Source organism: Poecilia reticulata, linkage group LG13, assembly GCF_000633615.1.
Source record: "Poecilia reticulata strain Guanapo linkage group LG13, Guppy_female_1.0+MT, whole genome shotgun sequence".
NCBI classification, from domain to species: Eukaryota; Metazoa; Chordata; class Actinopteri; order Cyprinodontiformes; family Poeciliidae; genus Poecilia; species Poecilia reticulata.
This window is the reverse complement of record NC_024343.1, coordinates 4,971,950-4,996,875: the sequence shown is the minus strand read 5'-3', so window position 1 is coordinate 4,996,875 and position 24,926 is coordinate 4,971,950. Positions and strand designations below refer to the sequence as shown.

Here is a 24,926-nt window from a genome sequence, read left to right as displayed (position 1 = left end):
TTCTGCGCTGTGTGGGTGGCCTTTGTTCCTGCCTACATTAACTCTCCGGGTAAATATGCAGATGCAGTGGAGGTGTTTGCCATCCTGGCCTCCAGCTTTGGCCTCTTGGTGGCGCTGTTTGGACCTAAATGTTACATAATTCTGCTGAGACCAGAAAGAAACACAAAGAAAGCTCTGATGGGAAGAGGAGTGGAACAATAAAATAATAGCTTGTAAAAGTACAGGTTCTCCTTCAATGTTCTTTCCCATTTTGGTGTGGCACAATAAAACTTTAATTTGATTTTGTTTAAAACTTTCTGCAGGAAGGTGGACAACAAATTCTGTAGCTCTGAACATCTTCACATCAGCTCAGCATCTCTATCTCTGCTGACAAAAAAGTACATGATTCTGCCAGCATTGTGTTTCACAGGGGGACGGTGTGTGTGCAGGTCAATGTGCAGTGCAAGCATTCACATGGTCATCTCCTCTCACCAGGTCACTGTTCAACGTGTTTGCATGTGACAAGCTGCAGACTGAGCTCCATTTTTCGGTAGTGATTTCCTTCTTGTCACTCATTCATGAAGTCAATGATTAATTGTGGAGGACTTGACCATTTCTCCTACCTGAACTGTGGAAACCTTGGAGAATTGCATCATGAACACCCAGAAGCTCACTCCTGACAGATTAGTACATCATAAAATGTGACACCAATCAGAAAAGCAGTCATAAAAAGAGATCAGTCATTGGCACTCATTAATATTTTTTGGTGTCAGAGTAAGGGGGGGGAGTTGAATACAGAAGTACAACACACACTTTCTTGGTTCTGATTTGATCAGGAATATTTTATTTTGTAAACTTGTGCTACTTTACATTGTTCTATATCATTATATTCCTTTGCAGTAGGCAGAGGTTTGTAGTTGCCACATTAACAAATGTGATGCTATTCAATGCTTTAAGAGGTGGAATCAATTTACAAATTTTGACTAATATGAAAAGTTATTGAGAAAGATGATTATGAAACAAATTCATGTTAGAACACAAAATATCAGAACCACAAAAAGTTTATTTTAATGAATTTATTTTTTGCTGAAATGTTACCTTTAAAATATCACTGCATCTGCTTTGTAATAATTTTAATGTAAATTCATTTCTATAAATAAATATTCATTTGTTTAATCTCTGTAGTGTTGTAAATTCTTAGTCAAACTGCAGTAAATTACACTTGACAATGAAACAACCCAGCGCGACTGAAGCAAAAACTTTAAATAGCACAGAACATACATGTATCGTTACACAGTTATTACAAATTAGACATACTGCATAAACAGAATTTTCAAAAGTTATAATGCATTTCAAGGTCTGCTCTTGTCCAACTTTTCTGTGTAAGGAGAGAAAGAATCCTATTGACCTTTTTGAAAGCACTTTTGGTATCTGACCAGCAGATGGCAGCACCGGACTTTAAATTGAGCAAAGAATAACAGTCACGTTCCTGATCTGGTTAGCAGACATCTAGCTCTTAAATGCAAATAATTTGATCATTAGTTTACAACGTTTTAATAAAGAAATCAATGTGGCTGTTGACAATATCATCCATGTAGCATCAATATTTAATATATTTTAATAATTAAGATACTTAAACAACAACGTAGTCACATTTGGAGGATGTATAAAAGTTCTAATTAGCACGCTTTTATTCTCCCCTTTAACTCATATCTAAATTTTCTTAACATAAAAACATGTATCTAAAGGAACACAATGAATGAATCAAAACATATTTTTATTAATGCACCCATTAAACTATGATAATTTCTTACAGGTTGTCAAACATTGTGTGCAACATCTGGAAAAACCAAACCTTTGAAATCAAACAATAAAGTATAACACTAATAAAACAGAGGGGATGCCTGAAATAACTACCTTGCCATCAAATGCTTCTTAGTGTTTTTCTCCGGCCTCAGAAGGATGATGAAACACTTTGGAGCAAAGATGCAGAAAAGCAAACCGTAACTCGAGGCCAACATGGCAAAAATCTCCACGGCCACGGCATATTTTCCAGGTGAACTCACGTAAGCGGGGACGAAAGCCACCCAGACGGCACAGAAAATCAGCATGCTGAAGGTAATCAGCTTGGCCTCGTTGAAGTTGTCGGGGAGCTTCCTGGCAAGGAAGGCCAGAAGAAGGCTGGTGCAGCCCAGGAGGCCAATGTAGCCCAGCACCAGAGAGAAACCCGCCACAGAGGCCATGGCACACTCCAGGGTCACCTGCAGGCCCGGGATCTTCAAGTTGGGTCGAGGCTCCGGGGGGGTGAGTGACAGCCAAATAACGCAGATGATAACCTAGAAAAAAAAGGGAAATGTGGTCATGGCAATAATGTTATTACACTGTAGATTTAAGTAGCCATTTAAAAATAGCCTTTATTATCCCACAAGGGGGAAATTCAGGTGCAACAGGTAAAGGCACACAAAAAATGCTTAAAGTGTTAAAAACAATATCAATAATAATATTACTATTAATACATTGTACAAGACATTTGCTCTCAGAAGTAAAAAAATAAACCACTATAAATCATTTAAAAGGTAAATATTAAGGGAAATGTTAAATACTTCTTACTGTATGTCACCAATGTTTTACACAATGTTTATTTTCTTCTTTATGTCTGTCTCGTACATGTAGAGAAAGTTTTGAAATGATTCACCATGGTATCATGTTGTTCTCATCTGTTGCCTCATCAAGGTCTCAACACATCGCACTTCATCAGGGATGTAAACGGTATTCTGAGTAAAAGCAATATTAAAAAATAAATAAATAAAAAAGGTACGCTACCTGTACCGATGTGAAGAGGCAGACGCTTCCTCTCTGCTGTCCGGGACCAAACCACCTCATGAGGGCTTCGGCGCCGGGCTGGGCCGAGCGGAACGCCGCCAGGACCACGATTGTCTTCACTTGAAGGCACGACATGCAAAGGACAAAGCTGATCCCGAAGGCCGCCTGCTGGAACCGGCATGACCACGCCGAGGGGCGGCCGATGAAAACCAGCGAGCACAGAAAGCAGAGCTTCAGCGACAGGAGAAGCAGAAAGCTGAGCTCAGAGTTGTTGGCTCGTACCTATGAAGACACGGGGACCGACAAACTCTGAATGGTTTCGTTTTCCAAATGCGAAACATCAAAACGTCGAACATCAGTCGGCTTACCATCGGCGTCTGGCGGTAGTAAAGGAACACCACGAACACAGCAGTTGTCGCTGTGACACCAGAAACGGCCACTGCTGTGAGGGCGATGCCCAAAGTTTCATTGAAGGAAAGGAAGTCCAGCTGGCGAGGGATGCAGGCGGTGCGCTCGGCGTTGGACCAGAACTCAGATGGGCAACGATTGCACTGAGTGGATCCTGAACGCAGAACAAATAGAAACGGAAGAGAACGCCGTTGAAGTCACGGCAGAAAGGCTGAAAAGGGTTTTCCTTCGAGACTTCCATCCTCACCAGTTGTGTTGCTGATCTCTCCATCAGCACATGGAATGCAGTCGAAACAGCAGATGGGTTCTCCTTTCCTGCTGGCCATCCGTGTACCAGGGGGACACCTCTCACTGCAGACGGAAACGGGCACCTGAAAAAAGGTTTAACAGCTCCTCAGTCTCAAGAGTAAACAAGAAATAACTCTGCAGAAAACCCCAAAAAACTGATTCATTCGGAGTACCTGACTGGACCCTGTGCTCCACAGAATGGCAGACTCGTTAAGGTGGAGGTCAAAGCCTTCCACACGACCAATCAAAACAAGGTTGACCTCTCCCTCAGGGTTGCTCTGCCAGTTCACGAGGTCATACTTCGCCGTGATGTCGGCACCTTGGAAATAAAACGCTTCGTCCTGCGGTGTGGTGAAGTTCACTTTGCTGAGCTGCTCCATCAGCTGAAGGCCAAGAAGTGGGAAGAAAAATTACTACAGCATTCTTGTTTTTGAAACTACTGCTTGGTATTCCGTAAAAACAATACATCTTCATGTTTTAGAGCTAGAAAGCCCGTAAGTTTTGAAAACGTGAAACAAAAATTCACAATCAGCAATTCTTTCTGGACTTCGCTCGGGAACTGCAACAGTAGTTTTAAAAATAAATAAATAAATCTCTCGCGCCAATCACAAGAACAGTTTGTTTTCTTAACAAAAAATATTTTAGTAGAAATACCTTGAATGGGTGTGTGATGTTAAATAGCAACACAAAAAGAGAAAATATTGAATACTTTTACTCTAAAGATCATCAAATAAGGACAAGCTGGTGAGCTCCTCGGAGGTAAACAGATGAAAGGGACACATTTCTCCACAATCACAGAAAAAGAGTCGGTCCATTGTAAACAATTTTTATCCCAGAAGAATGAAGGAATCGCAGGCTCGGAAGAAGAACCGATCATCTTTTAGATATCATACTGATAGAACGGTTTACTGGCTAGCAATTTAAAATTATGTTCTCAACTGCCTCTAGTTCACTTTTCTTTCTCTTTTTTTAATATAATTATTGATTTTGCCAAGATTTTGCGGGCTGCACAGTGGCGCAGTTGGTAGAGCTGTTGCCTTGCAGCAAGAAGGTTCTGGGTTCGATTCCCAACCCTGGTCTGCAATGCTTGGGTTTTCTCCGGGTTCTCCAGTTTCCTCCCACAGTTCAAAAACATGACTGGTCAGGTTAATTAGCCTCTCCAAATTGACTCTAGGTGTGAGTGTGTGTGTGTGCATGGTTGCTTGTCTGTCCTGTCTGTCTCTGTGTTGCCCTGCAACTGTGTCAACCTGTCCAGGGTGAACCCCGCCTCTCACCCAGAACGTTAGCTGGAGAGGCACCAGCTAACCTGACCCCACTAAGGGAAAAGGGTGTCAAGAAAATGGATGGATGGAAGATTTTGCTATCATATACCACAACTTGGGAACAAAAAGTAAAAAAAAAAAGATGATACAAGCACATAAAATATGAGGTCCAAATCTAAATACACATTTCACAAAAGTCTGAAACATGCATTAAATGTCTTTACCTCCATGGGTTTGATTTGAGTGTGAAGTGAACAGGTGACGTTTTGTCCTGGAGAGCTGCTGACATCGGGGCAAGAGAGTAAGGAGTGAAGGCCGTGGGCTGCAGCATAGACTGCCAGGTAGACGTTGTACGTCACCCGTAGCTGCGAGGTGTCAGTGAAGAGATTTTTCACGTCCCACAGACTCTCTGTGCCGTTGCAGGGCGGGAGAGAAGTCGACGAAGGAGCTGCCACAATCCCAGGACTGCATCCAAATTCCTTTTTCCAAAATTCCTTTAGGACCTGGTCGTTCGGGCGAAGCGACGGGTTTAAATTCCGGACAAAAGTCCCGAACCCAGGCAGGGATGAACTCCGGATGGCAACGCCGAGAACGCCTCTCGCCACTTTACGTGAAAAGGCGCTTTGCCGAAGATCGGTGCTGGTGCTCCAAGCCTCACTTGCCAGAAATTGTCTGTCAGTCACCTAGAAATAACAACAACAAATATCAGAAATGATGCAATAAAGGCCGTCTTTAGTAGCTCATATAAAGATTTTTCATTTCCGTTTCTCACATTTAGTTTCTCCAGTTGTAGGAACAGCTCCATTACGTCCGTATACCAGGTGAAGATCAGAATCACCTTCGCGGTCGAGGCCTGGATGGCGAGCGCTGCTCGGGTGGCGTCACTTACGATGTTTTCTCGCTGAAGGGTCTCCACAAAGGAGAGGCAAACCCCGGCCCCCTGAATTTCCTCCTGGAACACCTGATTCGGAGCACAAATAAGAAGGTTGGAAGGGAATAAATTAAGGCTGTCGGACATTGATCCAACAGTAATATTATCGTCAAATGTTGGAATCACAATATCGTTTATGAAAATTCCAAATGTCACAATCTTTTCTCTTCCTCATTAGTCTTTGTGATGTTTGAGCTTCGACAATTTGGCTAAATATGTAGTCGACACATTTCAGTTCCTGATATCTTGAATATAAAAGCATACAGATCAAATTTTTCCTAAATATCGCTTAGCAAAAAGATGATTAAAGTCTGCATTTTTGCAAAAAACAACAACAAACAAAACAAAACTAATACATCTAATGGAACAACCTTCAGTAACATGAGGCCATACTCATTGTTGACCACCACTGCTCCAACCCAGGTCCAATTAAACTTTATAGCAAGCTGAGCGATTGCACGTGCTTGATAGATATCACTGGCCATGGTTCTGAAGAAATTGGGATATTGTCGCCTGTCACTTAAGCTTGGAGAACTTGCGGTGTAGCTCACCTAAAGGGAGAAAACAAAATGTGCGTTTACTGCAAAATTCAACATTTAATCTGAATCGTAGAGCATATAAACTGTAAGAAATGCTCTATCTATAGTCTGTGGGTATGATGTATCTATCTGTCACATCAGGAAACTCACTAGAGGAACAGAAAGTGGTCCCAGGAGTCTGCACAGTATCTGGGCTGTAATAGACGAGGAGCCACCAATGATCAGAGGCACACGCTGCTCACCTAATAACATTACAAAGAGTGCTACATGTAATTTTGTTTTCGCAATAAAACAACATTACAAAATTAATTGTCTTGTTTCTGCACGAAACAAGACAATTACCTGCTGCGACTTCTGTTTCCTGCTGATCCAAGTTACAGGTCGGTGCGTCTCCACCGACCAATGAGAGCGCAGCCTGCATCTCCCAAGCAGGGAGGGCGCAGCCGTCATGGATACGGTGGCCCAGCTTCACGCCCGGCAGCAAGGCGGAGCTGTGGTTGATTTCCTCCAGAGCGAACACCATCGCGTAGATGTACTGCAGTGGGAGATTTTGTAAACTGTAGAGAAACAGGAGAGATGAGGTTACAAAAAAAATAAAAATGCAAATGCATTAGCAAACTGGTAACTTGAAAAGCATTAATACCCCATTAAACTTTTTTCCATTTTTTTAGTTTGCTAAGTACCAAATTCATGGACACAGCAAATGTGAACGACACTCAAACACGCTGAATGGACCTAAATACAGGGAAATCCAAGAAGATAACCTGTTAGTGATTGCATAAACTGGAAATTTACCACTGCAGATTTTCACAATGGAATTGCTTAGATTAAATCATATTCATGTTACAGAAGGATTCTGGGAAAAGATAAAAATTGATGTATGCACACTCCCTCCAAAACCCATGCCACAGTTCTCATTTCTCTCCACAATAACTCACAACCTTTTAGTCCTGTAAGATAAAATCCAATAAAATTCAGCCATCACTGAACTTGATGGCTGTCATGTGATGAGCATTTGAAAGAAAAAAATGGAGTTGAAGTGTATTAATAGTTTTGCAAAACCCTGTTAAAAAAAACAAAAACTGATAACACACTAAATGTGATAAACAGTCAACTCATCAAAATAGGGATGTAAAAAGTAAAAAGTGACTTCCTGAGTCTCACCCAGTGCAGGGCTTGTTGTCTGGCTCCAGAGTGAACCTGTGGTCCTTCACAGGAGGCATGTAGTGAAGGTTAAAGAGCCCGCCGATGATTACGTCCCCATCCTCAAACAACCCGCTGTCACTGGGTGTTCCCCACCGGGAGCAGGTCAGCGTCTGACCTGGCTGCATGCCCACCCCGGGCCCCAGCTGTGTGCCCACCAGCCAGAGAGCGACGAGCCGGGCCAGCAGGGACATGGTGGACGGAGCGGGTCTGGACGCTTCAATGCAAAACACCTTCTAGAATAAATTTACAGAACATCTTGGGGGAAAAAAACACACACAAAAAACACCTGCATGCTATTTTAAATCTTTAAGCGACATGAACGAGTTGAAGTCTTCAAGTCTTCATCTAGACTGATTAAATGTCTCTGACAGAGAAAGTGCCGGCAAAACTATGTTAAGTCATGAAAACGCAGCCTCCCCCTCCTGCTCTGCAGCAGAGACGATGTTCTAAATATGTGAGTGAAGTTCAGAGTGGAGTCACAGCGAACAGGATGACGCGCCATCAAATTATCTCTCTCAGAGGTAAAGGCAGAGCAGTGAGGGGAGTGACTGAGGTGTGATAAAGTGAAAATGCAAAAGCATTAAAAAAAGAAATAATACACAAAAACAGTTTGCTATGTAATATTGGAAAAGTTTAATTGAAATTAGCTCAATATAATTAGGCAAAACTAACACTTAAAATAAAAAAGTCAAACATTTTGAGGGCTTTTAATGCTGCGCATCTTTATCTGTTTATTTCTAAACTGAAATACCAACAAACCATCTTCCAATCTTTTGGTTTGTGTTAGAACTAGTTTTCTAAGATCCAGCACATGCAAATCCTCAGGGCGGCAATTAGCATTTTTAGATCCTAAAAGAGTCGAATGGGTTCTTGGCAGAGTCAAAATATTGCACGAAAGAGATTTTTTTGTTTGTTTGCCTTAGAGTTTTTAGCTCACTTTTCAGGAAAGTGAAAAGTGTTTCTCCCTTAGAGATCATTTTCAGTTTTCCTTTCTTTGTCGCACTTAACTATTTCTGATCACTAAATACTTTGTAATATTAGACAAAAATAACGATAATTGGTGAAAAATGAACTTAGATCATTTAAATCAACCTGGAAAAAGTTATTGAAAACAGGAGTCAGCTGCCATCAAGTGCTTGTGATTTCTGGCTATGAATTTTTTATCCTTTGTTCATTACAGAATTCATTTAGTTCAGCCAAGGCGGAGAGTTTTCAAGCGGGAGCATACAAAGTTTGACTAGGCCGCACCAAAACATTTGTCTTAACTGGATATTTGGTTTATTGTTCTGAAAACCCAAATGCTTAAGGTCAACCTAAGGTCAAAAACCGATGACTGGACATTTACTTTCAGGATTTTGTGTAAAAGAATTGAATGACACCTCCAGTTTCTTTGCCACATAGACTTTCAGATTATAGGCTGGAATAGGATTATAGACTGAGGATCCTGACAGCATGGGGCTGATAATCCCTTAACCTTCTCCCTAAAGCATGAGAAGAAGTTAGTAAAAGTTTTGATTTCTATAAATGCACAAAATCTCACTAAAAGAAATGACTACCGAGTTTAAATACAGAACAATTACACAAATACACAATTAGCCCAAGGTCTGGTTGTGTTAAACTTTATTTATTTCTCCGACTATAAATGTAGGCAGGTTAAAGTGAGTAGATATTTATTTTGTCGTAGTCATCGTCTCGCATTTTCTCACATGTTTGCTTGGCTTTCCCATTTTGAGAAGTGACAGAGAGCGGTGCTTTGCGTCAGTTCAGACTCATTGCTCTGGAAAACAGGAAGTCATAGATTATTCAGCAAAAGTACTTGAAGAACGAAAGCGCAAATCTCCAAAATACTTCGGTTACATAAGTTTTATAGAAATTTCCACAGGTACTTGTGGCACTAATGGTGTGTAATAAACAATAACACAAGTTTCCCTTTAACACTTAACAAATATCTTTTCATAGATATCTTAGGGACATTATCCTACTCCAAGAGCTTATTTACTAATTTTAATGTTTTATTTTGTTGCTCATCTTCATCTTCAACAAGAATTATATCGGCTCCAGTGACTTAATATCCGGAGTACAAAGCTAATCTCGTTTAAGCCTGCTTCAAGATCTTTTCTAAACGTCAGTGTGACAGAAGGTGACAGAGCAAAGTCAAACCGCTAAAGTTCTTCTTCCGCTTGTGATTCAGACGACGTGACGTGTTGCCTCCTCCGACGGAAGCGATGGTGTTGTCAGTTTTTGCCATCTGTTTACCATCTTAGCCGGTCCAGCTTAGCATGTAGGAAAGGCTCTTCATTCTGCACCTTTTTGGCAGCAGCTGCCGATACAACTTTGGTCCGACCATCTGTTCGAAGACGGATGTGTGTAGTTCGATGAGTTTGGCTTCTATCACCCACTGCAAGGCGGCCAGGGAGAGGTCAGTGGCACCGGTCAACAACTAATCCTGTTCAAACATCCAGTTGTGTCATTCAAATAAGCCAACAGATGTGCTATATGACCACGTTCTATTTCTAATTGTGATGTTCTTTTGCCATTAAAGTTAAAAAAATATGAACATTCGTGTCAAAATGTACCCCCAAAGTGTACCTTTAAATTAAATAAATTCAATAGCCTCTGCATGTTTCTGATTAAAAAAAAAGGTTAAACACTGAGCCATACTGTGTTCAGTTTCACGTGGGCAGAAAGTGCTGCTGAGCCGCAGGTGTGCAACTCATAATCCTAATTATTGTTCATTTCACACACAATTACGTCCAATTATGCAATTACAGCGAGGCGGCACATAGGGGAAAAACAAGTGGTGCGTGTTTTGCTTTGTTGGTTTTACGGTCCGTGGACAGGTGACACGACATTCATTTTAAACTACACTTGGACAGGTGACACGACATTCATTTTAAACTACACTTGAACATTTAACAAATATCGTATTGCAAAAAAAAAACAACTAACTTTCTAACTTTTGTGTAAACCCCACAAAGCCCCTCGAAGACCTAAAGAACGTTCTCTTTCTCTACTGATCTGTTATGTGTCGTCTCAGTCAGCACTAGAGGAGTGGAAAAATGACATGAGATGATGAGTTGATAAATTTAAACTCTCATTGTCAAACTCTCATATCTGAACCGCTGTAGCTCTGGCTGAACGCTTAAGGTTGCTGTCCTGCTGAAACGTCAACCTTCGGTTCAGCCTTCAAATCTTCTGCAACCTCTAACAGGTTTCCTTTAGGCATCGTCCTGTTTAGCTTCCTGTGGACCTTACCCAGTATCTGCTACAGAACAGTGTTTCCAGAGCATGATGCTACCACCACCACTTTTCACTTAGGTTTTCAGGGAGATGTGCAGGATTAATTTTATGCTAAATATTGAGAATTTCGGTCAAATCCGACCAGCACACCTTCCACACACATTCTCCATATACGTCACATTTCTGGACCATGAATGTTTCGATTTAAATGATTTATTTATTTTTTTTACTCTCAAGCTTTGGATTTAATCAAGATCCAAGTAGGATTGATTTGTTGCCAATACATTTCTGTAACGACATTTGATCAACTTAGTCCCAACAAAATGCATTTAAAGTCATATGCATTGTTGCTCCTGTTAAAATAGTTAGAAAAGGCATTTCAGACCGATCTTTACATGAAGGTAACACAAACAGTTATGTTGTGGTGTGCACTAACTAGTGCTGAAATAATTTCCAGTAGCCGGTGACTGATTGGTGGCTTAACCTCAACCAGGATCAGAGGTTGCTGTTCATATTTCTTTTTATTTCAAACATGTTCAAAAACATTTGTTATGCTACAGATATTTAGAAATAACAACCTCAAAAGGAAACTAAATAGAAATAGGAAGATTCAGTTTCTCTTCTCAGCTGCTTTGGTCAGAATATTCTCCAAGGTTTCATTAATGCAGAGAGTCCAGCTGGTGTTACGTTTAATGGGAAACCATTAAAATGTTTTAACAACTCTGATGGACACTGAGCAGTCATTCCCCCATGCCAGTTTTATACACAATTCCCTCGTGAATAGTGAATTTGCGGTCTCTTGCTCTTCACGTTTAATGGGCACCTGGAGAAAAAGGCAACAGGGGTAATTTTATTTGAGCGGGGTGTTTTGATGATCATTTTCAGTTTCTTTTTTCTTTTTCTAATTTTTAGTTTTAAAAATGATCAAATGTGGGGCACTGGCTGTGCGTGATGGAGCAATATATTCAGAAAAAATTGAGAATTTTAGGTGTAAAATTATAAAACAAATTGCACACAAATTATCATTGTAAGCTTGAACCACTCCACTATCTTATTTGGTAAATGTTAAAGTGACATCTGAATGGTTAACACATAAATAAATTGACTTGTGCCTAAAACTGTTATAATTTTTATATGTATTTGTAAAACTATCTGATAAAAAAAAAAAACTGTTTAGCAAAAGAGAAAATACACAGTGTGTTCAAACCAATTATTTCTATCTTTTATTGCATTGATAGGAAAAATCCTCACAGTTCTGCAGTGAGCAACAATACAAAGAAAAAAAAAGTGTGGCGTAATACTGGAACTTTTCTCTAAAAAAAACCAACAGCATTGTTGTCTTCTCTTCCTCCGTCTGACTCTGTATCCATCGTTTCATTCGCTCAAGCCGTCAAGTTGTACAAAACAAAATAACCAGAAAGAACAAGAGTATTTTCACTGTCTGTATCAAAGCAATTATAAAAATAAAAACCTTTAAATTCCAATTCTCCAAATTTTCTTTTTTTTTTTTTCTTGCCATTTAATTTTACAGGTTGTCGAGAGTTAACAAGTCCAAGTACAGAAGTTAAATGAGCCGTATTGCACTTTTAATACAAACATGCCTACCACCTCTGTTTGCTCTGTGCAAATGTGTTCGGGTAATCCAACATCTATTGTATAAACTAGTGCATAGTCATGCTTGACATGTTCACATGTAACATGCACAAACATATATATGTGAAGTTCAAAGTGGTTCTCTGCTAAAACCGACCTCAAATGAAAAATCCTATCAGGGGCATTTTATAAACGACACAGTTAAGGAAGTTCCACTGAAAAGAGGAGGAAGACTTACATTTGATAGATGAAAAGATGAACCCCATCTATTAAAAGTAGCCGCTTCGTTATCTACACATTCAAAGGATGCAAAGAAAGACATTATTTCTCTGCTTTTACTTCTTCTTTTTTGCTTCATTGTTATTATACATAACGTTGGACAGTACAACACAAAGATTACAAGATACTGTACAATCTGTTCAGGAAGCCATTTGAAGGGAGCCAAAGTCCCCAAGTACATTTACACATTAGGGAGAATATAGACAATACACAGCCAACAACATCATTCTTGACAGGAAAGTGGATGTTTCATACAGGTGGACATTTCATGCGTTCAGGTCCAACCGTGGATTATATGCAACATTTCACTTACAATATATTGTAGACTATTAACAGCCCAGACATGTCGATAAAACAAGTGCAATATTTCATTTTAATGGTCTTCTGGCTTTTGGTATAACTGAATCTAAAGAAGGTTAAGTACTTTGCCCTTCGTTCCGCATCATGGCACAGTCAGTCACACCTACAACCTGAGTAGAAAGTAGACTTCAGGTTCAGAATCGTAATGAGAAGTGATGCCAAGTGGGAGAGAGTCATCTGTATAGTACCGATCTCTGAAGTGATCCATGTTGCCGTAACGTACCGACGTGCAGGCTCCTTCGGGGAGTCCTCTGTCCTCCAGCTCATCTAGGTAGCCTGCTATGTAGGAGCCAGTGGAGTGTCTGTTAGGTGGTTGATTCTGCAGGGACGGTTTGTTCCTCCATACTACTCCACCAACGCTGTCGCCGTTGCTGATTGCCACCCCCGGCCGAGCCTTGAGGGCCTCTTGTTGTCTCTCGCGGGCGCGGCTGTTGATGTGGCGCACTCGGCTTTGGCTTCGCGAAGACAAGCGTCGGGCAAGCATCGGAGGAGGGGAGTCGTCCGTGTCTCCAGAAACAATTGGGGTTACATTTGCTTCTTGGGGTTGTGGCGATTGGATTTTCGCTTCTTGTTGCAACTGAGTCGACTGTGGTCTTTCTTTGAGACCGTCGTCTAACTCTAAGCTAACCAGTCTGTGCAGCTGTTCTGTAAGTGTATCATTAGACTTTGTGTGAAAAGAGTGTTTGCCTGTTGTATCCATAGGCTTTGGCCTCGTTATATGAGGAGTGATGAAACTGCGACTAATTATGTTGTATTTGCTTTGAAAGTTGCAGGAAATGTCTTCAGAGGTCAGGTCCCCGAGAGACTTAGACTTGCATGGCTTACGGGGTGTGGAGTCAGTGACAGACAGTGAAGACTGTAGATAAGCTAATGAAGCTCCTGAATTTGATTGCAGTGAGTCTCTGACTTTGGACGGTTGATTATGTCTGCTATGAATGAGGTTGGTCTTGTATTTCCCAGTCTGTAAAACCTGTGTTTGACCTTGGCTGTGTAGTTGGATGTTTTGAGAAGTTTTAGACTCTAATGAGGGCATAATACAAGTATGGTCGAGCTGGCTGCGCGATGCTTTACATTCAGAAGAAGGAGAGCATAGGGCTCGTTGTCTGGACCGGTTCTGAGATGCGGAACATTGATGCAGAAAACTTTCAGCAGAGGAAAAACCATTGTGGAATCCCCCTCTCTCTGTTTTAATTTGATTGTTTTCAGGCCTTTGCTGATGAGACTCGTTAAAGAGCAGCGTCGAACTACAGCTCCTTAAGTCGGACGTTTGGCTGTTGTTCAGTTCCTTAGGTATGGGGTAGCTGTTCTGACGAAGAGCGCCGGGGTTTAAGGGTCTGGAGCTGATATAACTCTGACCCAGTGGAAGTTGTGAGCCGTTTTGTTGATGGTGATTAGTCATTTGACGGCATTGCTTATTCACTGGGAATGAAAATTGTGAAGATGCTAGATGAGATGATTGTGTTGGGCTCAGTGTTTGGGGGTACTTTCGAGAGAAGTTGTGATTTTGGTAAATAGCTTGATGTTTCACTGGGCTTGAAAGCCTACCCCACTGCTTGCTTTGGTTTGGCATGATCTGCGATGGATCTTCATCAACGTTCAGCTCCACTTCTGTAAATGACTCTCCAGCTGAATGGTGGAGAGTCTGAACGCGGTCACTGGAGAAGGAGCTCATGTACCTTTCAGAAGTAGCTCGTTCTGTTTTAGGTGCTGCAAATGGAGCATCTTCCACCTCCTCGTAAACCCTCTCCTCTGGCTCCACAACTTCTTGTCTTTCACCCCACATTCTTTCCCCACTGCTTCCTTTCCCTAAGTTTTGAATAGTTTTTACAGGTGAGGACCCCAGACTGCTGCAAGGCGTGCTCCCTGTAGTATCTGCTTGAACATGGACCGTCTGCTTCCTCAGGTTGTACACGGACACAGGCGTCAAAACTTCCTCATCCAGGATAGTGTAGACCTCTTCAAGCTCAGCAGTTTCTGGGCTCCAGATGAGAGCTGCAGCAAGTTTATCTTTATTCTTGTTGGGTGAACAAATGTTACTGTGTACATGACTTGACTTTTGGGAGTTTGTCAGCGGTTTGATTTTAGGAGATGCCATTTTGTTTATGAGAGGAGACCTTAGATCTTTTCGGAAATTAGGTGAAGTAGCCCTAAAGTTCAAGTGGGATGAGGTGACAGTCTGAGACGGTGTAGTTAAATTCCTAAGATCACCAGTGCATTCAAACTGATCAATTAAAGCAGAAACAGAGCAACAAGTATCTTGTTCGATGCCTAAAGATACTCCATCAATGAGTCTCGATATGGTGCTGTCATGTAAAGAGCTGGGAGCAAAGCTTGTTACAGAAACAGCTGGCAAAGATGAAGGTACTGAGGAAGAGGAGGAGGAGCTTGACGGTGCAAGAGTGAATGTTGTACTATTTGATGATGTTTCTGGTTTTTCTGACGTTGTTTGGCTATTTGTTAAAGGCGACATAGAGGCAGCTTTCTCTGGTTCTTTGGGGAAGTTATTGGATTTGCTTTGCTCTGACTGGTAATTGACATATACTTCTTCCTTTCTTATCCCCCCACCACCAATAACCAGATAGGAAGTCTCCTCCGGTTGATCACGCTCTTTCTTTCTGTTTGTCTTTGGGGGGGTGGAGACAAGCGATTTAACGGAAAACGACGGTTCAAAGAAAGCATCCGCAGAGGAAGACCTGGGCCTGTTGAATCGGGAAGCTCCTGTGGACACAGAAAAGGCAGCGAAAAGCTCAGTGAATATGGGCTGACATGTCACATGGGGGACAGGTTACTTAGCCCCTTAACCGATTCGTACCAACAAGTAGACGTTTTGTCCCATTTTGCACATCTCGTGACTGTAACCAAAATATTTTACACCTTTTTTGTTGGTTTGCTTCTCTTGTCAGCTACAAATTCAATGAGCTTTAGAAATAAGCAATTCTAAAAATGTTTCAATGTCAATGTTATTGTATAACGTCGTAAAATATTGATCAAACCAAGTAATTTCCCAAGTTGGGGATGAATACAGTATTTGTTCTATTTTTTTTTTAGCATCGTTACAAAAACATTTGTTCTTGCAGTAGATTGTTAGTAGAAAACGACTTAACTTTTCAAACATCTGGATTCATAACATCTGAATATAAATGTTCCAGATGTCTGGTAGCAAACCTTTTCTTTTCGTATTCAAAGCAGTCTCGTAAGACCAAAACTGTTTGTGCACGAGAGGGCAAAGGGACAACATAATCGGTACCAAGACTATAAAGCTTACAAGCAAAACAACAATTGACGGGTCAGCCCTGGCAAGGCAACATCTACACACAAACAAATGGACCAGTAAGAACAACAGCCAAGGGAAAGCTGAAACAATGAAACAATGGGTCTTTGAGGTTGGAACAATAAAACTGGGAGACACTTTTGCAGATACCAAACACGGAAAATGGTAAAATGGGGTTGGCTTGGTAAAATGGGAGCTGATGGCACACTAATGTATCTCTCAGACCATTTTCAGACCAAGTACACTGGGTGAATGCGATGCTTGCACGTTTTTGACCAATGCTGCCTTCGGACAACAGTATTTCTCATTACCTGGAGGGATTTCCTAGTCAGTTCTCTACTATAAAGAAACACAGAAAATGAAGGTGGGACAGGAAAAGCATGTTAATGTCTCATGGAGATTAGGGTGAGGTCCAACAGTTCACAAGGTTACTGTGCATGTAGCTGTTGCAGGAGAAGGACAGAAATCGTCTTCGATTCACCCTGTGGTAAATCGGCTGGATTGATATACTCTTATTGCCCTTATTACAAAAAATAACAGCATCAAATTGTTAGACGACAAATTATAAATACTGACAATTTCAAGTAGTAGTTTGTATGTAAATTGTATGAGTCTAAAACTCTTTTAACTTGGATTAGAGCAAAAATACCCACCGATTATGGTGTCTGCACCCACATCATGCTGTTCCTTGTCTGGGGAGCAGATTGACAGCTGCCCCTGCAGAAGTCTGTCTAATGGCATGGAAATGGGTCTATGGACAAGAGGGGCTCGAGGTTGAAGTGGCTTCTCGGCCCCTTCTGCCCTCGCTGAGAGCCCTTCTCCTCCTGAAGCCCCTGCATCAGTGCCATTCCTGTGATCAGATATCGAAGCCACCGACTCCGATAGTGCCATCTTCGTCTTCTTCCGGCCCTTTGCCGGGGCGCTGGCTGTTCGACGCAGGAGGTGATCACTAATTGAGCGCTTCCGAAGACCAGAGGTGTTCGTGTCCACGGAGGACTTGGAGGAACGGTTGAAGAAACCTCGAATGCCTCGCAGTTGGTGACCCTGAGCATCGGAAATAAGAAATCAGCAAAAGACGTACACAGCTGTAAATGTAACAGACTGAATCACTAAAAAGTGAACTTCTGTGATTTTATTCAAAAAGTGAAAGGAAATGCTGTCCGTTTAGATAATTATCATATTGCATCGTTATAATTTACAGCTCAGAAAACCCAAACTACAGTTTATCAGGTGATTTAAATATTAAATAAGACAAATAAATAAAAAATGTTATTGCAGGAATGTCGGCTGACTGAAAACAGAGTTTCTGAAGTGTCTTAAGAAGTCATAAATTTGACAGGCATAAAAAGTCTCGATATGAATTTCCAAACCAGGTCCAAAATCACATGTAATCGTGTCTGAACTTTTGACAGCCATTTATGTATTTCTTCTTCCATTGAGAACTTTTATGCATTTATTTACTTTAGAAGTGCACAACCATCAATAATTGATTGCCTCTGCAGTAGTTGCTGCAAAGGAATTGTTATGGAAGAAAAAAACCTCCTAAATACCAACATAAAAATGTTCCCTATACAGCTTTAGTATATTAAAGTTATGCAGATTTACTCTTACGCATCCTTATCATACACTGTAAAAACAAATGCACTTCTGACATGCAGAACACAGGCTTTTACACGTCATAAAAGGGAATGAAAATGAGTGAATCAAAGAGTGAATTTTATGGACACATAGAAGCTCGTGAACTGAACTTGCATGCTTTTAAAAACACTTCCTATAGATGGCAACCTTACACCTCAGGTACAGCAAATGTGATGCAAGAAGCTGTTTATTTGTACATGCATACCATGCTGTTACCATTTTGTTGACCTCTGGGGGGGTAAAAACAATAAAATAGCAATGATGGTATAAAACCAACAAATTTGGCAAGCAGATTGCGAGCTGACTAAAATTCATCCACCCAACATTTCCTTTGGATGTAACACTGCACACAAACGGCATGCATTGCTTTTTCATGCAGCACCGCAGAGAGCTCAGGGGCTCCATATACCTTGCTGCTTCCTAAAAAGTGCATTATGGTAAAGCTTGGGTTCAGGACAAGAGGGCTCCACTGGAGAGAGAAGATAGTGGAAGGAGCAGAGCCTCAGTTGACTGAAGTGTTGAGAAGGAATGAAATGTGTTTTTCTATACGATATAATTTCAGCTGGCAAAAGAGACTAAAGGCAAACGCTACAGAGCTCTTACCTTCCCGTAGACGTCATGTACCGACACGTGCACAAAGATGGACGCCTCAGTCAGGCCCTCCAGGTAAACATGTCGGTAACCTGTTGTTTAGAAATGAAATATTTTAAGGGGAAGGTGCATTTAGGAACAGATGTCAACACGCTGTCGGTTGAAAGGTTAGGGTTGGGATGAATTATAGTGAACATTGTGAAATCATGTTACCCGATAATATAACCCCATTATTTTTAAACTGTAAGAGTAAATCACAACGTGATGCATTTTCGTACATCACAGTGCCTCAATAAAACATTAAGGATAAAACAGCAGAGTTGTACACAGACCAGGCATCAGGCTACTGAAGGCAACAGTCCGTTGACCGATGAAGTCTCGTCCGATGGGGTCGTGGTCCCAGACGAGGAAACGCACGAGAGCCAGCTCAGCCATATGAAGTGTGAAGGACAGAGTCTCCTCCCACACTGGATTAAAACCTGAGGACAACGTACGTTCACAATGATTAGGATCTGTGTCATTTCTGCATTTCTTGAATTACACCTTTGCAAAGGCTGATATTGCAGTAACACAAATGATGAACTCTGTTTCAGTGATCACTGCCTGCGTTGATAATCTAATCTTAAAAAAATGTCAAGGTTTGATGATTGCTTAATCTTTTTCTGTCTCCACAGAAACAACAAAGAAATGTTTAAACCATCCACGGCTATAAGAATGATGTCCAATGTAGCTTGGAACCCAAGCTGGATTTATTTGGTGTTATGCTAACTGCCGCACAACTGTGACATTGCCCTTACAAAACACATGCTACATTTTTACAATGCACCTGACTACAATTACATATCAGCAAGAAGTGTTTATTCGCAATACGAAGTAAAATGTTTCAAAAACCTTCAGAGCCAATAAAACCTAACACTGAATCCAAGTTCACTGACTCATTCGAGTGTTTTTCTTACCGTTGTCATCAACAACTCTCGTCTGTTCCTTGCAGCAGTCAATGGGCAAACCGATGATCTCCACTTCAACGAATGGATCGATGATCTGAAGGAAGCAGAGAGAATCAAAATTCTGCTGCGGCCCCTGCTTTTATTTATGCTGCGAGCAAGTTTTAAGTTCCCGAGCGGTCGAGCGCGGGAGAACAAGCGTGTGTGTAGAAACAATTATGCTCGTCAAAAGACAGAATGACAGATGGAGAGTGTGAGAACGGCAAGCTCTGCGTTGCTCTGTCTTTACCTCGCCGCGGTCCCCCAGCATGGAGTCTGGTGGTTTGGGCAGCTGCTGTCCACTAATGATCTTGAGTACGAGCTGTTTCTTGGGGTAAGCTGGAAGTGGGTCATCACTGAATGGGTTGAAGGAGCCTACAGGAAGTAAAAGATGGCAGAGCAGCAACTTTAATTAATGTCATCATTTAATCCTAACATTAGGCCCTCTGTCTCCGTCATTTCCTGTGAGGGAACTTTTTTTTTCTGGGCTTTTCCCACCACCTACAAGCCTTTACAGCTCTCCAGATATGTAAAAAAACAACCTGTATATTGCAGCGCAACGCCTCAGATTCTACATTTTAGGATTTTTTTTGACAACTTACACACAATGTAATATATTTGTTATCTTGGCTTTACCAAACTTGAAGCAGTTTTACTTTCAGCAATCTGGGGTGATCAGATTTCTAAGCCATTAAACCTCTCTGAAAACTCAAGAGGGATGGTAAAATTCTCCAAGTAAGACTTTTTAAGAGAGTTCTAGTATCTTCATTTTAATCCTGGTGCTTTTGACTTAAATACCTGGTAAAAAGGCTACCATTTGATTGAAAATAAAACAAATTCTTAAGTGTGTTGTTTTTTTCTCGCAACACTTAATTGAAATGTAATTATACCTCATAATTTGAGAAATATACTACCTCCACAGCCTCACTAATAAACTGTATCTGTATTTTGGTATTTTTGGGTTTATTCGGTGCTTGGTTTTACCTTTACACATTGGAGGGGGCTTGAGGACGTAACCAATACCGCCATTCACCATGAACTTGGATCTGTTGAGCTGCATCATCCGCCCGTCTGTTTGATAGTTCAATGCAACTAAGAAAAACACAAAAAAACATCCAGTTAGTTATGAAATTTCACCTAAACGCCACCTACACTTCACGTAAATGAGACTGCATTGAGGGGTAAATTTAAAAATAAATAATTCTCAGTTTGTTTATAGGGTGAAGCAGGGTTTAAATTTATGGCTTTGGGCCAAGTTTGGCCAAAATTACTTTCTTTATGGTCATGTCGGATCGGGCTCGGGCTTCTGTGGTGAGTTTATAAGCCTCCAATACAAACAGCACAGATAAGACCAAACGTAATCTCATGATATAAAGTTGTGTTAATCTACTTAAAGTTTAAAACATGTTTCGGTAGTTCAACGTGTTGAGGACAGCAAGAAAGTAAGGTGCAGACGTTCATTAGACTGTAACAAGCACAGCGCACTGCATAATAAATCCGCTTGCTGCCCAGCCCTGCACCGCTCCTATCAATCACACAACCCAGATGATTTGCACTTGACTCACCCAGAGGTTACAACAAGCGACAAAATGGAGCTGGAAGGCGCTCAACCAGAGCTAAAAACAGCAGAAGTTACACTTTCTACTCAAATAGTGGCCTAAAAACGAAAGCAGTAAAATCTTAATGAAAATAATACGCTGGGCTTACTTCAGGCATATAATTAAAGTTAATTATTGGGTTGGATCGGGTCAGAGTTTTAAGGCCCAGTCTGAACTCTGATATGAAGATTGGAGATACTGACCTGAAAAGGAGAAAAAAATCAGCATCACTGCTTAAACTTAGCAGCACTGGAAGGTGGCCTTGAAATGACCCTAGTCAAAAATATTGCTGTGATTATTTTTAACCAGAGCAGAAAAGCAAAGCTGCAAAATAACACCAAACTCAAAGCAGACAATTGCATCACTTTTGCTGCAGGTCAGATTCTCAAAAACCAAAACATAACCAAGACGTAGCAGCAAGATGGCAAACATCCAAACGAGCTTTTTGCAGAAAGACGGAACAGAAATGCCTGAAACTAGAACTGAGAACAGTTCTACAGTCTTCAGAAGTTGTGTGCTAAAGGGGAGATAGATGAAGGAAAGGCACACAAACCATTGCTTTAGGTTTGTTTCCCCCCTCTTTTTCATCAGTAAAAGAGAGAAAGAACGTTGTGATTGTTCTTAAAATATTAATGAAATGTGTCGTGACTTCTTCACCTTCTGAAATATTCTGGCAGAGCTCCCGCTTTGTACTGTCTGACTTGCTTTCTGCTCTGTCTTGTTTCATTTAACTACTTCTACCTATTTATCAATCATTGTCTTCTTCAGTAAGGTTTACTTTTATCCCTTTTCAAGAATCTAGTCTTAGGTTTTGAATTTTTGTGTAACAAAAACGTAACAATTTAGATATTTTTTTTATATCATGCCCAACCTCGCAATTTGTTTTCATAATTAATCACTTCATCAGGTGATTAATTATGAAATGAATCACTACAGAGCTCTTACCCGCGTTTAACAGTTTCCTGTTTTTCATCAGAAAAAAAAAAACATTACATGGAATCATCTTTGTAAACACGTTTCACCCCAAAGCTTATCCCAGAATTAGAAATTAAAGTTGTATGCCATTAAGTGGATAGACAGCACCATATGAATATTGTCTTAATAAATATATGAGATATACTGTGTCTTTAATTCTTAACATGTGACTTGTTGTTAATAAAAGTTTTGCAGTGCCTTGCAAAAGTATTAACACTTGTTACATTTTTTCACATTTTAATGCATTCAGGCCAGATTATTGTGCATATTTCTGTGATTCCTAATTCACAATATTGTTTAGAAATAAGTCTGATATGCATTTGCAGTCTCACGTGAAAGCCACTGTTGGAAAAACAAGCTATATGTTTGCGATACAAGGTGCTGTAAACGGCAACTTAAACACACCATCGCCATTGTGAAACATGGAAATGACAGCTTTAAACGTTTGAGATGCTTTTCTTTAACCGGGACAGGAAAGTTGGTCCTTTAGGACCTCAATTACACACAATTTTCTTTGAGATTTAGCTACTGACAAAAAAAACAAGACAGTTTGAGAGGTGTGAATAATTTCAAGTAGTAAAATCTTAAATAGACAATTCAACTTCTCACCCAGCTGACAACCAACGTTCCAGTAGAACTGCGGGTTAAAATTGGACGAGTCGATGCGATAGGCTGAGGGGTAAATCCTCGACAGCTGCCTCTGGTTAAAAGCCAGGAACTGCTCGGTCCTGTGATTGACCAGAGATTGTGCTCTGGTCTCACTAAAAGACAAAACATCACCTGGAGTCCCTGAAAAACAACAACAACAACAGAGGCAGGGAGTGAGAAAATGTCCACAGGGGGTTGAGAAGCATTGCAATTTACGGCTTGTGTGTGCAGGTGTCGGTTTTGTTTCACCTTCATTTAAGCACTCCTGCGAGGCGACAGAATTGGTGAACACCACCAGGTTTGACAGATCTCGACTTAGCTTCATTGTCTTCCTCTTCCGTCCACCCCTAAAAATACGTTTTGAAAAACAGGACAGGAGAGCGATCAGACAGACTTTGGTGTACGATGTGGTCACCGTCTCACTGACCCATTTACAGTGAAAAATTCGTGGCAGGGTAGAGAGGATTGTCCATAAGAGGCAGCTTGCAAACCACAGGAAGGAGCATCAAAGGCAAAAAGCTTAATGGGAACCAGCACACACGCTGTGCCGCAATGCTCTCTCATTGTTGCACGAGTGCATCTGCAAATCACGCATACATGTTCTCAGACAAACACAGTCAGCCGCGTTTAAGGGAGCGTCTGAGATAATTCCTGAAGACATTCATACATGAATCATCAAACAGGAACAAAGAATAGAAGGAGGAAAACTTGAACAAACATTAAGAAATAAGCTAAAAAAAATCATTTTCCACTCGCAAGGAACTTAATCTAAATGTCTACCAGAAAATAGAACAGAATATGAATTCAGGCGAAACAGCGGCAAAGTGACGGGCAATAAAGCGAGAAGAGTCACGCAAAGATGGACAACGCAACATAAACAGCAGAATAAAGAACAAGAAACTGCAGAGTGAGGGCAACAATTTAACACAAATACTGTGAAAGTATAAAAAGTAGCGTACTGTGGTCCAAAGAAATGTGCAATTGAGTAGATTAATTTGCATATACATGTGTGTTTAAGCATTTAAAAAAGACAAACTATTTACAATAAAAACTGCACAACAGCAGGGATGAGCAGAAATGTTATTCAGTGATTAAAACTGTGCAAATAAAATCAAGATTTGGCTGCAATATGTTGAAACAACAGCATCACTGTAGCCTGAAAATATATATATATTAAAAAAGGGCAGGTGGTTATTTTTATGTTAATTCTAGTCTCTGTTTTCTAATTGTATAAATAAAAAAATTTACTTGTCTATTTGTGAGTATGAATATCTATCCTGTTGTGGTGAAGCAGTTCAAAGGTCACCTGTTGAATTGTCCGCCAGCCTCTCTCCCGGACCTTTCCTGAACCTCTTCCTCCTTCTCCACGCTTTGACATGCCAGCCTGGACTTGGAGTGCCTCTGGAAGGGTTGAAACACACATGGAAGTTCAAAAACAGAAATGTATTCTCTGTTGTGTAGGTATGCTCTGCCTTCAGCTGACAACCTGGAAAATCTGCTAAATATATGACGCACCACGTACGAAGCCGCCTACTCGATCCCAGCCCGGCGGTTCTTCAGTGGCCAGAGGGCTGCAGCACGAGTGTCTTTAGTAAATTATGTCCGTCGTACTAAATAGACGCTGCTGTGTGCTTTAGCAGTAGCAGTTTGAATGTGTGTTAGCGTAATAGCAACAGTATTTCATTTCTTTAAGAGAGGAGCCTTAGTGAAGGGGGGCTGAGAAGATTAGAAATGTTTAGTAATTATAGTGTTTAGATTTCCAACAAACACACCGCAGTATGTGTGTGTGTGTGCACATTTGTATACAGTACACACATGCATGCACACAGCCACTGACAGACGTGGGAGGGCACATGATATGCAAAGAGGGAGGCATAAAAGACTGAAGTGGAAACCTGAGTGGGTAAATGCAGGAGGGAAAAGAGGATAGAAAAAATCCTGCAAGAGGACGAAATGTGGCTGATGATGAAAACTTTGAGCTACGGAATCAATATTTCACAACATTTGAGATGGGAAATCTTTCATCGAAGACGAAGACGACGGCAGAGCAAATTTAAATTAATACAGCATGTTTAGATCTGCATTATCATGCAAATTGTAGATTCTCTATTGTTTACTTAAATGAATACGATCGACGCTCAATGGCACGAAATTATGTTGCCTCCCATTCAAAATGTCATTCAGTGCTTTATGTTTTCTTATATTCTATTATTTTATCATTTTCTGATTCTTTATGAAATGAGTCAGTCCAGCCTAGGAAGGAAGGAAGGAAGGAAGGAAGGAAGGAAGGAAGGAAGGAAGGAAGGAAGGGAGG

The 24,926-nt window shown here is 40.9% G+C and overlaps 3 protein-coding genes across 8 annotated transcripts in view; 1 reads left to right on the top strand and 2 right to left on the bottom strand.

The window, feature by feature from the left end:
- LOC103474263 (extracellular calcium-sensing receptor-like) overlaps positions 1–726 on the top strand; it is an 18,223-nt gene extending 17,497 nt beyond the window's left edge. The window contains exon 15 of the mRNA XM_008425103.2: positions 13–726. Within this exon, the coding sequence (XP_008423325.2) occupies positions 13–201 (189 nt within the window). The 3' untranslated portion in view covers positions 202–726. The remainder of the gene's footprint in view (positions 1–12) is intronic.
- A 1,013-nt stretch (positions 727–1,739) lies between these two features.
- Positions 1,740–7,858, bottom strand: olfcr1 (olfactory receptor C family, r1). The gene is made up of 11 exons (XM_008425063.2): positions 7,395–7,858; positions 6,573–6,787; positions 6,381–6,472; positions 6,063–6,242; positions 5,533–5,721; positions 4,985–5,443; positions 3,672–3,881; positions 3,458–3,581; positions 3,171–3,364; positions 2,803–3,084; positions 1,740–2,315 (listed from the first exon to the last, which is right to left on the bottom strand). The coding sequence occupies exons 1-11, from the start codon at positions 7,625–7,627 to the stop codon at positions 1,893–1,895; spliced, it is 2,601 nt and encodes an 866-aa protein (XP_008423285.1). The 5' UTR covers positions 7,628–7,858; the 3' UTR covers positions 1,740–1,892.
- Positions 7,859–11,876: 4,018 nt separating this feature from the next.
- plch1 (phospholipase C, eta 1) overlaps positions 11,877–24,926 on the bottom strand; it is a 73,967-nt gene continuing 60,917 nt past the window's right edge. For 3 of the 6 annotated variants that reach the window (XM_008425058.2, XM_008425059.2, XM_008425056.2), the window contains 11 exons: positions 23,919–24,013; positions 22,862–22,959; positions 22,574–22,753; positions 20,376–20,483; positions 19,642–19,766; positions 19,365–19,449; positions 18,741–18,887; positions 18,421–18,500; positions 18,227–18,286; positions 16,833–17,223; positions 11,877–15,626 (listed from right to left, as the gene is read on the bottom strand). In XM_008425058.2, coding sequence (XP_008423280.1) covers positions 13,012–15,626; positions 16,833–17,223; positions 18,227–18,286; positions 18,421–18,500; positions 18,741–18,887; positions 19,365–19,449; positions 19,642–19,766; positions 20,376–20,483; positions 22,574–22,753; positions 22,862–22,959; positions 23,919–24,013 — 3,984 coding nt within the window. In that variant the 3' untranslated portion in view covers positions 11,877–13,011. Of the gene's footprint in view, positions 15,627–16,490; positions 16,519–16,832; positions 17,224–18,226; positions 18,287–18,420; positions 18,501–18,740; positions 18,888–19,364; positions 19,450–19,641; positions 19,767–20,375; positions 20,484–22,573; positions 22,754–22,861; positions 22,960–23,918; positions 24,014–24,926 lie in introns of all 6 variants that reach the window. The other 3 variants (XM_008425062.2, XM_008425060.2, XM_008425057.2) reach the window with 3 other exon arrangements.